At 41.0% G+C, this 15541-nt stretch overlaps 1 protein-coding gene across 2 annotated transcripts in view; it reads right to left on the reverse strand.

Moving 5' to 3' along the window:
- The window catches only part of skib (v-ski avian sarcoma viral oncogene homolog b), a 36363-nt gene extending 22854 nt beyond the window's left edge, over positions 1–13509 (reverse strand). Inside the window, exon 1 of one of the 2 annotated variants that reach the window (XM_079844911.1) lies at positions 12221–13509. In XM_079844911.1, coding sequence (XP_079701037.1) covers positions 12221–13117 — 897 coding nt within the window. In that variant the 5' untranslated portion in view covers positions 13118–13509. The remainder of the gene's footprint in view (positions 1–12220) is intronic. The other variant, XM_079844912.1, reaches the window with a different exon arrangement.
- Positions 13510–15541: the final 2032 nt, after the last annotated feature.

The following is a 15541-nucleotide window of genomic DNA, read 5'->3' on the forward strand; positions in this document are numbered from 1 at the left end:
GAAAGAGAAAGCGACAGCCAGGAAGAATGAGCGCAGAAAAAGAGGAACGCCATGGAAGCTTGGTAGAAGACCAACAGGTTCAGCCCCCCAACCCCCCTACAAGCAAATGCCAGTGTCATTCCATACCCCTGTGCACCTGCCAGGCACACAAAGGGCCACTTCCTCCCACTGTCTCTGGCCAAGGCCCCTGATCCCATTTAATGCAGCCTGCACCACAACAAAAGGAGATAAATTAGGGAGAAGGCTTGATGATAGGGTGACTAATCCTTTTGGAAAGACTAAGTCTATCAGTGGCCCGTACAGTTAAGACCAGCTAAAATGTGCGAATTGAACAGCACGCGTAGCCGCAGATTTGTCAAGTGACTGTTTAGCAGAAATGCCTTGTTGGCCATTTTACTGCAGTTGTAACTCGCACTTGCAGGGTTTGACCCAGACATTCCTTTCCTATCATGCCATTCAAGGTTTTTATATGTATGTCCTGCGGTTTGCAATTACATAAGACTCCAGGCAGAGCTAAACTTGTTTTTGCCAGTGAGGGTTCGTAGACGGGCAAAAAATAAATGGCTAAAAACGTCCAATGTTTTATTTACATTTTCTTGTACTATATTAGATCATGCTGCATCTTATTCAATTATACAATCAAATTACTATATTATATAGATTACGAGCATCGACTTCAATAAAAATTAAAAAGTGTACAGAAACAAAGGCTCCTGGACACCTCACATGGCAACTGGTCATGAATCTATCACCTCCCATATGCATACTGAGCGAATCTTTTACAAGCTGCCTTCACGTCTACCGCACATCAAAGCTCTGTGCGTCAGTCCAGTCACACCGCAATCTCACATTCCTCACTTCATTCACACTCAACCTTCACCCGTTTGCATGCACTCCTCAGTGCTGCCTCCTCCTTAAAAAAAAGTTCTGAACAATCAAAGGCCCCTGTCGTGCCGTCGATCAGGTGAGCTGATGACCAGTAGACAGCCGCAGACGAGCAAACCAAGACCGCTATATGGTGAAGCCAATTAAGCTGTTGCTGCATAAAGGAGCAGTGATTACCCTGTTTATAATCATAAGCCGCAAAGCAGCTTGGATTTTTCTAAGAGACGTGTAAGCTAGCAGCTAGCTTTCCGTCTTCCCTGACCACGATAGCTGGTCCCCATTTTAAGACATAGGCCTGATAATAGCTGGGTCATTATGGGATCAGAAGCTCTCTATTTTAGGCTGCTCTCCTCTGGCCTGCCCGGGCTTAGGCTGCCCATGTCTGTGGTGGTCACTGGCGCACTATAAATAAAAGCAGACACTGGGTACAGGCACGCTATCACATTGCCCTACAAGCCAGAGAGAGAGGGAGGAAAGACACCCCAGCCAGAAAACTCTACCAGTGTCTCTTCACTGCAGAGATTTAGATATATAGAAGTAAATAGAAGACATATTGTAAATAAACAAAATTTAATTTAATATAGCATAGATTTATTTATTTGTTTAACCATTCAAACTTTCAGCAGCCATTACTCCCGTCTTCTGTGTCACATGATCCTTCAGAAATCTTTCTAATGTGCTAAAACATTTTTTATTATCAGTGTTGAAAACAGTTGTGCTGCTTAATATTTTTTGGAATATTTATGGAAACTATTTTTCAGGATTCTTTTGTGTATATAAAGTTCAAGAGAACAGCATTTATTTGAAATCTTTTAAATGTCTTTAATGCCAATTATTTAATTAAATTAATTCATGCTGAATAAAAGTAATTTCTTAAAACTGACCCCAAATCTTTAAACAGTAGGACAGACAGAACAAGATAGATAGATAGATAGATAGATAGATAGATAGATAGATAGATAGATAGATAGATAGATAGATAGATAGATAGATAGATAGATAGATAGATAGATAGATAGATAGATAGATAGATAGATAGATAGATAGATAGATAGATAGATAGATTAAGCTAAGGGTTCAATTGGATAGTGGAAAGATAGATAGACACAGTATTGGCATCAGGACTAAAATTTCTACATTTTTAATATCTAGAGTATGCCGAGCAGACTGTCCTTCCCCTGTGCCTGCCCCACTCACTGCAGAGACACACACAGAGAGAGAGAGACAGACAGACAGACAGTGAAAATGGACGGATTAAAAGGAGAGAGAAGGAAGCCAAGGCAGAGCACAACTGAGTAATTGAGGGTGACATGTCTGTAACAACACATCAGGCTGTTTGAATAAAGCTCCTTCCTAAGAGAAATGGAGAGAATAGAGAAAGGGAGAGAAGCGATGGAACAGATGCTTGGAATTAGAGTAGCCAGTGAGGGGGTGTCATCTGCGAAAAAAGAAAGTGGCAGCAGTTTTAGTACTGGATAAATAGTCCCACAAAACCTCTCTGTGCTGTACAGAGCGAGGAGGCAGCCGTGTTGAATGCGTTTGATATGGGCTCTTGCTCCAGGCCTCGGCTTCGCATTGCTAAAGGCTCCAATAGCAGAAATTTAGTACGTGTTTAACAGCACACCACATTTCATTGTGCTTCGCTAGCATTTAATACCTGATCTCCAGTGCCAAGCAGAAATCTGGCACACACTCAAGCCACTGGGGGAGATGGCTTACAAGAGGTCTGCTTGTTGGTGCCACTGGAAGAACACAAAAGACCAAGTTTCCTTCTCTATTCTGTATCCTTTTTATTTATCGGCTTACAGGAAGGTGTAGAGTAACAATAAAACCATATTCGCAGCTATGCCATGTTGTAAGTAGGGCTGGTCCAAATACCATTTTTTGAGCTTCGAAGCTTTGGTAGTAATCAACACCGAATAATCAATGCTTCGGACGGAGGGGGCTGAACATATTCTTCTCTCTAATAAAGGCAGGAATCTCGAGAAGTGGCGCGCCTCAAGCGGACAGGGCTTATATGCTCAGAGAAAGGACACTGCACTAGTGATACAAAAAATATATTTCAGATTAATAGATTAATTAGTAGGTATTACCGGTATTCAGGCATAACACCGGTTACATCACTTGCCCACTGCGGCACCGCCACCACCGTCAATTTGATATTTTATAGTAGTAAAAATCATTTAGTTCAGTTAGAGAACCGAATAATTACAATTAAAAACTGAACGTGCAGTAGGGCTGCTCGATTATGGAAAAAATCATAATCACGATTATTTTGGTCAATATTGAAATCACGATTATGTAACACGATTATTTCACATGACTTTGGGAATGTGTTGTATTTATTAAAAATACACCTTTCAACAATTCAATTGAAATTGTAACATTTGTTGTACTTTTTGAACTATTAAAATAAATAATATAACATATTCAAATCAAAGTATAAAAGTATTCACGTAAAAATGATAATCACAAATAAATAAGATCAACAATATGGTTCGGCTAGATATGCTTTTCAGGTACGTCTAACATTAGTTTTGAGGTACAGAAATGTCTCAAATGTAAAATAACATTGCATATTTGAGTGCATAAATTAAAGATGAATCCTATTAAACTTACAAAAGCTATTCAATCCGGATCGGATATGCGTCGTCTTTTTCGACTGTATAAAGTTCACTTAAGGCATATACAGACTATGTCTGCTAGGATACTCATCAAGATGGACATGTTGACATACGTTTTGTGTGAGTTTGTCCGTTCAAGAGCAAGACTTGAAAGAGAACTCAATATTTGCGCGCTGAGAGATGTGTGCGCGCTCTCGGATGAGCGCACAGAGACACATTTCCTCACAGCGCGCGCGGCTTCTCATTCGCGTCTTCTGGCACTAAACCCGGGTGATGACGGTGAAACGACTGGTCATATTCAAACATACAGCAGCACTCGCATGCATTGAACAAAGTTTACAAAGAGAGAATTATTTGAAAAATATAAGGGGAAAAAAGGACGTTTACACGGCACCCCTGCTCTCGTCAGTTTTTGTTTCTTTATTAGATTGTCATAGGTCACTCTGTTTAATTTTCAAGTGGTTAAACAAATTCGTGATGTTCCCTTGCGTTGCAGCCACTACCATGTAGAAAATCTTGCACGTAGCATGTTTCTGCTCGTCGTCTGATTCCTCGAAGCCAAACTGTTCCCAGACAACGGAGTTGGTTTTGCCTTTTTTGCTCACCAAACGCTGCTGTAACTGCCCTCCTTCTGCCATCTTTACTCTGCGCCGAGTTTTTAAATTCCAGCGGATGATATGCACACGAGACTCACGACCTGAGAGATTTGTGGCTTCGGGAGGGGCGGATGAGCGCGTGCGCGTTTCATTCAGAACGCAAGGCAAAATAATCGTTTTTTCTCGATTGTACTATTTTGGTGATCGTTGGGAGGCAAAATCGAAATCGAAATCGAAATTCGATTAATTGCACAGCCCTAACGTGCAGCGTGAGCCGAACGAGAGTGGCTGCATAAACGCAGCAGGAGTCTGATTTCTTTCATCACGAGAGGGGTTTGCAAGAATAAAAAAAAGAATATTCGAATCCCAAAATTGAAAATCAAATACCACCCCACTGAACAAATATTCAATTATTCTGGTCCAGCCCTAGTTGTAAGCATGCAAGCCTTTGTTAAAAATACAAAATAGCTCACATAAAAAATGAAAATTCTGTAATCATTTACTGAACCCTCATGTTGTTGCAACTGCAATCTGACTGATTTGGTTCTCACGGTCAATTCACTGGTGGAGCTAAGGCTAACCAGAACTATAACATTTTAATCTTCTAATTCTATGAGAATAGTGAAGTCCACACCACAGCTATAACGTTAATGACAAAATTACATCATTGCAATCACTTTCAGAATGATTTTTCCTAGTCACGATAAAAACATTGACAGAATCAGGCAGCCAATCAGAATCCACCTGACTTCTTTAAAATTGGCAGACGTTGGTCATAACTAAAGATAATAAAAAGAACATTATTGTCCGTTGGTGTGGATTGTATTGATGTAAAGGGGCCATTACACATTGAATGTGCTCAGAAAGTTTTAAGCTTCAGAAACGATCACTGTCACTCCATGAAAAATGAAGACCACATGAGGGTGAGAAAATTATAAGAATCTATTATTTTTGGGTGAACTATCCCTATAAGTAATTGCAGTTCCACTGCATATATTATGCAGTCAATTTGCTGAAGCGTGGAAAATAATTTTTTTTTACTGACTAAACATGATATTTGACAGCATTAGCCTTAGAAAGATGCAGTACAGACAAGCAATCTGATATTATATATGAAAGCAGAGGAACCTCTCCGTTCACAGAACTTTTCGCTTTTGAGAACGCCATCTTGCCGAGCGTTCCAGAAGCATTTCTGAAACACCATGTTGTGGTGGACCATCGCAGCGAGTGGAAAATGGAGGCCTTGCCAGCTGTCTGAGGGCAGGAGGAGTGAATCAGCCTTTCTGGAAAAATCTGAATGTGCCTCATAACCCAAAGCCTCAAAACATAGGGAGGGTAAATGCAGGAAAACCTCCATCCTTGCACCACCCAGAGAGCAGGAGAGAGAGAGAGAGAGAGAGAGAGAGAGAGAGAGAGAGAGAGCGAGAGAGAGAGAGAGAGAGAGAGAGAGAGACAGAGAGAGAGACAGAGACAGAGAGAGAGACAGAGAGCGAGACACACACACACACACACACTCACACTTATCCGAACCTGAGAGGCATAGGGAAATGGAGGTTATGGATCAGGTCATCCTGACATCATCATTTCTCCTGCTTTTTTTGCAAGGCTAGGACAGAGCCTTGTATTCCTTAGTAACACAATCACCATGAGAAGCCCTGGATACAAGTGTTGCAGAGACTTGTTTGTGTATGTGTTAAAGAGAGAAAGTGTATGTGTGTGTGAGAAAGAGAAAGACAGGCAGAGTGAGCAGTGAGTGAGCGAGCATGAGAGAGCTGGCACGCTCCCCTCAGCCCACCAGCCAGGAAGCATCAAGTTCTTATTTAGCACAGGAAGAGCAGCTTTGCTTAGCAACTACACTGACTCTCCAATCACAGAAGTTTTCTGAATAATGCTGCTTGGGCGTGGAGCGAGAGCCGTCTGCGTGCCTCTGAGGAGTGAACGAGAGGCCACAGGCTGCTTAAAAACACAAAATCCCTCTTTTCGTAAAAGGCCCAGGCAGCTCACGTTAAAAAACAAGCCTTTCCCCTTAGCCTAGAAAAGAATCGACTTTCAATGTGTGGTTTAGAAAACCCTGTTTGCTTAAGATTTAATTAAACGGACACTTTTTATATTTAAAAGGAACCGTTCACCTAAAGTGAAAATTCATTATTTACTCACCCTCATGTTGCAAACCCATAGGACTTTCTCGCTTCAGGAAAAATCGGAATAATATGCAACTACAATGCAAGGTGAAAAGATGAGCACAATAAAAGCCTCATGAAAATAGTCCATTCGATTTATGCGATTTTAAGTCCTCTGAATTCATGTGACAAATCAGCATGGAGAACAAATCAGACCACACTTAAGTTTGAGAACCAGGTCAGTCTAATTCATGAAATAACTATTTGTTTCACGAAAAACTTGGACCACTATTTCTCTCATGAACACGCCATGGGGGTCAAGGGCGGATATCGGGACTTTTAGTGAACTGCGACTCACATTTCTTTCTGTTCTTCACACAAAGGATTTGAATGACTTCAGAAGACTTGAAATATAATGCATGAGCTAGTTTCAAAGTTACTTTTGTGGAGCTTTTCTGGTCAGGGATGATATTCAAAATAATCACAAAACATCAGGATATTTTCTTCTACAGAAGAAAAAGTTTGTAAAGATCTCTTTATGAACTTTTTGAAGCATCCAAGAGATAGTTGTGTAGACTGTCAATGGAGGGACTGAAAGCTCTCAGATTTCATCAAAAAGATCTTCATTTGTGTTCTGAAGATAAAACGAAAGTTAATTGGGTTTGGAACGACATAAGGGTAAGTAATTAATGACAGAATTTTTAGGTGAGCTTTCCCTTTAAGGCCTTAGAGGAAAGCAGAGATTGGACAGGAAACGATGAGCGGGGAGCAAGTTTGGGAAACGGATGAATCTGAACTCACTTCACCCACATACGCATAGCACAGCACAGCACAAATCATGTTCACTTACCAGACCACAGCTCCGACGTGACTTGCTATTATTAATAGTATAAAATTATTGAACTTTTTTATTATGCTTAAAAATGGATTCTTCCTCATCACCGGTGGACAGAGTAGCTGGCCAGCGTCAATCCATGATGTGGGAAGAATGTGATCAAGCAACAGTGGTACACACGTGTACTTAACAATGCTATTTGAACATTTAGAAATCGACTTCATTTGAGATTCATGAGCTTATCCACATGGTAGATTTGAGGGCGGTCAGTGGGAGGCTTGTAGGCGAGAGCAACATGCCAGTTTGTCATATGGCACACGCACGCAGCCCGAAGCCGCATCATCCCACAGACAGACCCTGAGGAAACATCTTTACCGCACAGTCCTCACCCTTCTCCGAGCAGCACTAACACAAGTCGGCAGCTGCGAGGCAGTAAAGGCACTCAAGTATGCCCCAGAACGCCACATTCTTCCAGCAGCGGTTTAGTTTGGCGTATTCAAGTTTAAAAGAATCAATGTAGACAAGACACAATGCGAGAATAAGCTATGAGTTGTTTGGATTCCTCACCATTTCTTTTGGCTGAAGTTAAACTGGTGCGTATCTGTAAGTCGACTGCATTCAGATCAGGAATAGACTTTTTTAATATTCCTAATTTGTTCTGGCTGGCCAAGAAATAATTGAAACTCCAAGCAGATTAAATAAAAACGCATCCTCCAGCCCATGAGGATGGATCAGGGAGGGAATGCAAAGCTGTACAGGGGCGTGCACCTAATGAGGATGGGATGAGAGATAGAACCATACATTAAAGCTACATTTAATCCATTTCCATCGGAATGAAACTTCGTCCGAGTGGACTTTGCAGGGCCGTTACAGATTAGAGGACTTGCAAGGGGCTCAGTTAAGGCACTGGGTTTCTTGCACGGTGGCAGCTGTGTATTCCAGGACTCCAGAGCAGATGGGTTGCCATATTAATCATGAAGCTGATGATCGCTATCGACTAAGGGGCCTGATCTGAGAAACTGATCATAAAACAACACCACCATCCTTCTGCCATCTGTTCCCACAGACTGGTGGCAGTGCCAGCCTGCGCAACTCTAAACCTCGACCAATGCCGTCATCAGACATCATACAGACTTGCTCACAAAACAGATGCCTGATTTCGTGACATTTGCTGCTAACTGCATCCCGATTAATGATCAATATTATTGTGGTACCAAAGTAACAGTACACCGCAGTGGATGCATTTCATGTTGGCAGCAGACACAGACAAAAGCCAACAGACTCATTATCACGGAGGCATCAGTCGTGCAACGGGCACCAAAATGAAGCCAGAGACACAATGAGAGGTGAAGGCTTGAGTAACAAAGATGTCGGGAACAAAAGAGGCGGCAGGTCTTCACCCCAGCATCAGCCAGTGGAGAGCTCCAGCTGATGCCCTTTAAACAAGAGGTCACACGGCAGAGAATAGAGGGCACAACCTCTGAGAGCCCCTGACCACCCCCTCACCTCCATCCCTCCAGGGAGGGGATGAGACAGCATCTCTTGGGGACTGTTAAGCCATCAAGCGACCCTTTTAAAATTCAGCCGTTCAGAGAATAGGCGTCCGAAAGTAGATTTTGACTCAGCTAAGTCAAACCTCAGGCAGCCAGTGTTGTTTGAGCATCTGATTCCGAGCAGCAGGGGTTGTTTGCCGGCCGCCATAATGTGGTACAGACTACGGACGAGTGGCCTGACTGCGCTGGGTGAATAAGTAGCACTCACAGTGTTTGGGTGGAGGGGGGGGCTGGGCAAGCGGATGAAATTTTTGGCAGTCTGGAGGCCGAGCAAGGGGCAGTGAGGCTGGAGGGATGCAGTGCGGGCCGCAACGGCGACGAGGTCAGCAGACAGATGGGAATGGAAATGAGTAGGCCGTGTGCTCATTTTAATCTTTTCCCCACAGCTGATCCAGGCATTATAAATGCAAACTCGCACGCATATGGTGACCTCCATCCCCCAGGCGTGCGCATTTATTATGGCCATGGCCACCATGGGTCGGACACTCAGTTGATTGGTTTGGTCTCAGGTTGGGAGTCATCAGTAATTTGATAAAGTGAGAGAGCAGAACAAAGGAGAGTTTGATGTCCCCCCATTAAAAAACTCTGCGGCCCCTCTGCGTCCAATTTATTACACAATACTATTCTCACTGGAGTCTTACTTCATTTCTGGCAGGACAATGCACATGCACTTGAAATTTGTGGTTTAAGGGAAAGTTGAAACTCAAAATAAAACAACACAACCATTATGGGCTGTATTAATTTGTTCAAGATTGTTAAAACTGGAGCAAAACACCAATTTAGTCTCACAATTCCTAACCCTAATCATTAAAAAGCTTAGAATAAGTAATAAATATATTAATATAATAATACATAATTTAAATAAGTTATAATAAAATGTTTTTATAAATTAAATAAAAAATAATAATTAAATAACATTTGGCAAACTGGAAAAAAAGCACCTCAAATTCAGTCTTGGATATAAATGGAAAAACAGTATCACAACTCTTTAAATAAGCAAAATAATAATATAATAAATTATGCAGGGCCATCGATTAAATTGTGATTAATGGCATCCAAAATAAAAGTTTGTGTTTACATAATATATGTGTGTACTGTGCATAATTATGTATACATAAACACACACACACATGCATGTATATATTTAAGAAAAATGTTATATTTATATATAAAATATTTATATATATATATATATATATATATATATATATATATATATATATATATATATATATATATATATATATATATATATATATATATACACAGTACACACACATATATTATGTAAACACAAACTTTTGTTTTGGATGCAATTAATCGATTGCCCAGCAGTAATAATACAAATATATAATATTTAAATATTATAAAATGAAAGAGGATAACACTGGGTAAATTGATGAAGTCACAAGTTTTACATAAATCCATAAAATGGGGGAGGGGGGTACAACACCAATGCAATTGGCAATTTGGTGTGATGTTTTGCTACCTATTTATTTGCAATGTATTTTATCAAACAACCATATGTCCAGTTGGAGAGCCAAGGGCCACACGATTGGCCGAACTGTCTGAAAGGAGAGGGCGTGGGGGTTGTTGGTTGACTAGCTTTGGACAGAGGTCACATGTCACAGCCCTTTGACGGCACGTCAAGGCCCTGGCGGACAGGGGCGACAGATTCTTAATGAGAACTCACCTCCCTCTCCCAGTGATATACCCCATTATCACAGCCAGTCCAGACAAAGTCTGGGTGCCGTTTTAAATGAATTCAGCTCTGAGATATTCCACTCTGATTTCCCTCAGATAATAAAAATAAAGCAAACTCTTTGTACTCTGTACTGCTGTGAACTTTACATAAAAATACTGAGGAGAAACCTTATAACCATGGCGACCAGTCTCTCATCAAAGTAATATTTGGAAACAGTAATTCTCAAAAAAAAACAGGAAAAAGAAAAAGCAATCACTGCAAGAGACAGCATGAAGCAAATATTCTCAGCGAAAGATTTTAAGAGTTAAAGGTTTAATTACAAAAATAAAGGGAAAAAATGAAGAAATAAAACATGTCTCGATTGAGCTGAGGTTAGGCGTAAAGTGGCAAGCTGTTGTTTCTTGTTTTTGTCCAGTGATATACAGGTCCACCGGTGCTCGGCTCCCCACGGACCCAGCCAGCTTACTAACTGGGACACTTCAGACAATATCCACCCTTCTGGATACATTCAGCTACTGTACTACTGTTAGGACAGCCCATTTCGTTATGGTAAAATATGCTTATTGTGCGATTTAAAGTAATATAGGACATGCACACATGGTTACATCTAACAATAGTTGCACCGAAAAGCCAGATATTCTTTAGCCTAACCAGATGCAGGGCACGGCAAACTGTAAACTAGCCCTTCAGCTTCCATGTGACAAATATCAGTCAACACTTTTCCCATAGAGAAGTGATCGTTAAATATACATGACGCTGCATTTCTGAAATGTGCCATGTCTCTCACATTTCCCCACACCATGCATCCCAAGCCTGCTGAAGTGACACCATGGTAACACATACATATATGTGTGTAGACCCATTAGCACGATCACACTCAACAGCTGCTGCGTGGAGAGAGCAGCCAACCCGAGACTCCCGTGCTTTTGTCCACTTGCCGTGTCTCTGACCCTGGAGTGGAGCCTGATCAGACAGTGGGAGACCCAAGGGCAGTGCTGACCCTACACCAACTGCTTTTTGGAGTGACCTCAACCCAACCTGCCCCCCACCCCCACCCAAAACACACACAAACACAAAACAATGTCCTACACAACACTCTTACCCTCCTCCTTCACCTCGGAGCCCATTACTGGCTTCCCCAAGCCTCCCCATCTATCTCTGACTCTGACATAAAATACATAATTGAGGCTCCATTTATCATATGCAGATGCCCCCGATTGCATCCAGAAGAACAAGACAAATGCACTCGGGGGGGTTGGTCGGGGGCAGGACACTGGCCGGCTGCACATCTTCGTTTCAATACATTCAAAGATAGCATTATAGAAGTGGACAGGATAATATTAAAAACATGCAGTGATTCTCTGTCTGTTATGACCTCAAAAAGTAGGGAAAGATTGATGCTAAATGCAGCATAATTAGGTTTTAAAGGGTGGAAGATGAAGTTTGCGCATCAAACCAAAATCCAAGTGAACTAAATGCCAACATGGACAGGTTGGGATTCAAACACAAAGGACAAAACTATGTATAGTAAAAGAAAAAAAGACAGACTACAATAAATATAGGGGATGAAACATGAAGTATGGTTTCGCACCATCCACAGTGTGTTTGTTTTGTGTGGTGAAATTGAAGGAATATATGTTTGAACTATACTTTGACACAATAAACAATGAGGTGTAACCAGGTGTAGTAGGCTAGGTGTTGTATGATCAAATAGCGTTGAGACAACGAGAAATATCAATACAAGCGTATGAGAGTAAAACGCACATAATGCTTACACACCATTGATCATATTAATCATAAATATTTGGGGGTAAAATATCCATAAATTTTGAGCACTACAGTGCAGATTCAGACTTTGATTTTATAACGAAATAATTTCTATGCTATCCATGTTGAGCTCACCTTGTAAGATGCCTTGTGCTTGTTCCCCAGGTCAAATTTTCCCTTTAACTCATTGAGGAGCTGCTGCAGTGTGGTGCTCTCCTCTTTGTCACTATAGTCTTGATCCAAAAGAATATAAGCCCTCCAGTTGGACGAGTCGAAGCCCCAGTGACAGGTTCTGTTCTCCAGCCTTTTATGACTGTGCACTACGAACTTATGGGTCGGGAACATGAGCCTGCAGTCCAAGCACTGTATGCACGCCGCGCTGGGGCTCGTGTAGAGCTCTGGCACGAACAGGCCCTTGCACTTCCCAAAGCATTCGTGATAAACTTTGAAGCTCTTCTCCGTCCGCTCCAGCTCGATGGAGCACGACAACTCTTTGTCGGCGTGCGGAGGAAAAGTGCCGCCGTAGATGAGGGCATTGCAAAGGCGCTCTGCGTCCGTCTGGGTGATGAGACCGCAAGAGGGGGCCGAGAAGGGCAGGACGCCCATAACTTTGAGGATCTCCAGCTGGTCCGCCGTGCACCTGGAGCAGTATATGTGGAGGTCGTCGCACACAGAGTTGATCTGCTGGAGGGAAAAGTCTCGCAGGACGCTGTTGAGGATCTGCGGCAGGCAGAGGCGCTTCTCGCCGCCCACCACGAAGCACGAAATGGTCTCCCGCTCCAGGACAGTCTCGCACCTCTCTGTAGAGCGGTCGGAGGGGATGAATAGGGGCCCCGGCATGACCGGCGGTGTCTGCGCCGGGAGATTCACTATCACCTCGGAGCTCTTTCCGTCCTTCTTGAACAGCATGTCCTGCTGCCACCGAGCCGAGAAGGCTGCCGGACCGCCGAGAGAGCTCATGGAACTCAAGTGAAACTGCTTGAGAGTTTGCTGAAGTCCAGGATGCGGTTGAAAGCTGGAAGGACCCTCCATGTTTAAACCTGGGTAGTCTAATCACAACAGATTCAATGAATGTGAACGGAAAGAGTCGCAATAGTCCATGTCAGTTCGGAAAGTGCAAAACACCGCCTTGTAATCCATTCAACTGTTTCATGTTCAAATCTTAATTCGTACCAGAAAGAACCAGAGTTCCGAGAAAATCCTCCCCAACGTCTAAAGTTTTGATCGAAATGTAATTCTCAATCCGACTATAATACACTCTCACGCGCAAAATGTGTGTCTAGTGTAAAGCTCGTCGGTGCAGTTGCCTCCGCTTTACTATGAGAGTGTGCGAGTCTCTCTCTCACTCCCTCTTTCTCTCTCTCTCCCTCTCTCTCAGTGTTTGTTTGTGTCTGGTTCAGTCATTGAATCCCGGCCAAGAATGTGACTGACTCCCCGGGCTGGCTGTTCCATGAGAAGTCCTCCCTCCCCCCGCTGCCCTAGCAGCTGCAAAAGCGGGAACACAAACTACACATAGAAGAACCATTGCAGCGGATGGAGGAGGGGTGGAGTTTACTTACAAGGGTTATAGTACATTTTATTAACAAACTTTAAAGGTCATAAACATTACACAAATACCAGGAGGAGAGGTTAATTTACATTTGAATATGAAAATATATGAATTGAGTTGTGTGAAACTAATGTACACTGTACATTTTTTTAAAGTAGGCTAACCTGGTTGCCTTAAAATTAAGTGAATTGGGGGGGTGGGAATGTTTGCTAATACAATGGAGATTGGTTTAATCAACAGAAACTCAACATATGTTATCTGAACCACATAATTATTGTTGATTTGACAAAAGAAAAAAAAATGTTGTGATAATAAATCGTGAAAATAATTTACAGTGTAATTTACAACGCCTGATTATAGCTGCTTATTTACCAAACAGAGAGTTTAAAGAAACTATTATTACAATGTCATTATTATTAGGCTAGCTATAGGGTAGGCTACTACTATGCTGCTTTGGTGCTCAAAAAACATTTCTTATTATTGTAAACGTTGAAAACACTGAGCGCTTGCGCTGCTTAATATTTTTTTGCAGAAACCATCGTTTTTAAGGATTGTTTGATTAATAGAAAAAAATTCAAAATAAACATTAAAAAAAATTGGGGTTTTTATTGGTAACATTATAAATGCCTTACTGTGTCCTTGCTTAATAAAAGTATTAATTTCTTACAACAACAAAAAAATTTTTTTACTACTATGTTTCAGACTAATTGAACACTTAGCGGTGGCTTTAAACATTTTTATACTGTGATTTGGATTGTTTTTCTCATTGGTCAATTGAATCCTAGAATGATTTATGAAGGATCATGTGCCACTGAAGACTGGAGTAATGATGCTGAAAATTCAGCTTTTCCATCACAGGAATAAATTACTTTTTATTATTATTATTATTATTATTATTATTATACATGATCCTGGACCACAAAACCAGTCATATGGGTAATTTTTTGGAAATAGAGATTTATACATCATATGAAAGCTGAATAAATAAACGTAACATTGATGTATAGTTTGTTAGGAGAGGACAATATTTGGCCGAGATACAACCATTTAAAGATCTGGAATCTGAGGGTGCAAAAAAAGTCTAAATATTGATAAAATAGCCTTGAAAGTTGTCCAAATGAAGTCCTTAGTAGCATATTACTAATAATACATTTTTGATATATTTACAGTATGAAATTTACAAAATATCTTCATGGAACACGATCTTTACTTAATATCATAATGATTTTTGGCATAAAAGGAAATTCGATAATTTTGACCCATAAAATGTATTGTTGGCTATTGCCACAAATATACCCGTGCGACTTGTGACTGGTTTTGTGGTCCAGGGTCACATATTTGAGATATAATTGCTAAATGCAATCTTAATGAACATAGACTTATCATTTAAAAGTAAAATAAAGAAAGTTGTTGTTTCAAAGTAATAATGAAACCACAATTCATTATCATCCAATCACAAAGACAAATGAGAAGCATCATATTGAAAGGCCTAAATAATTATCCAGTGTGTCAAACAGCTGTTAAAAGTTATGGCTGGAAAAGTGCAATCAAATGTGTCACCATTGACAGTAATTCAATGTTGTTTGTACGATTCCCAGCCACTAGGGGGCACTACAAATCAGCACACATTATGTTTCAATTTGGAGAACCATAAAGATAAGCAAAATCATAGAGTTAAAACATTTTATTAAGTCCCACAAGAAATAAATAAAATACAGAGCTTTTCTGCTTTAAAACAATAATTACATAAATTGCCCATAATCTTATTCCTTTTGTCACAAGTAAATAGTAGCATCCATTTTCCAAGATTCTACACACCTATCAAATAATTAAACTGAATTATAACAAACTAAACTGTAAATAAAAACAAAAGCGTTTCCTAAAAGGTGCAGTCTGTCAAAGCAATA

The sequence above is a fragment of the Gobio gobio genome, assembly GCF_949357685.1.
Source record: "Gobio gobio genome assembly, chromosome: 19".
Lineage (NCBI taxonomy): Eukaryota > Metazoa > Chordata > Actinopteri > Cypriniformes > Gobionidae > Gobio > Gobio gobio.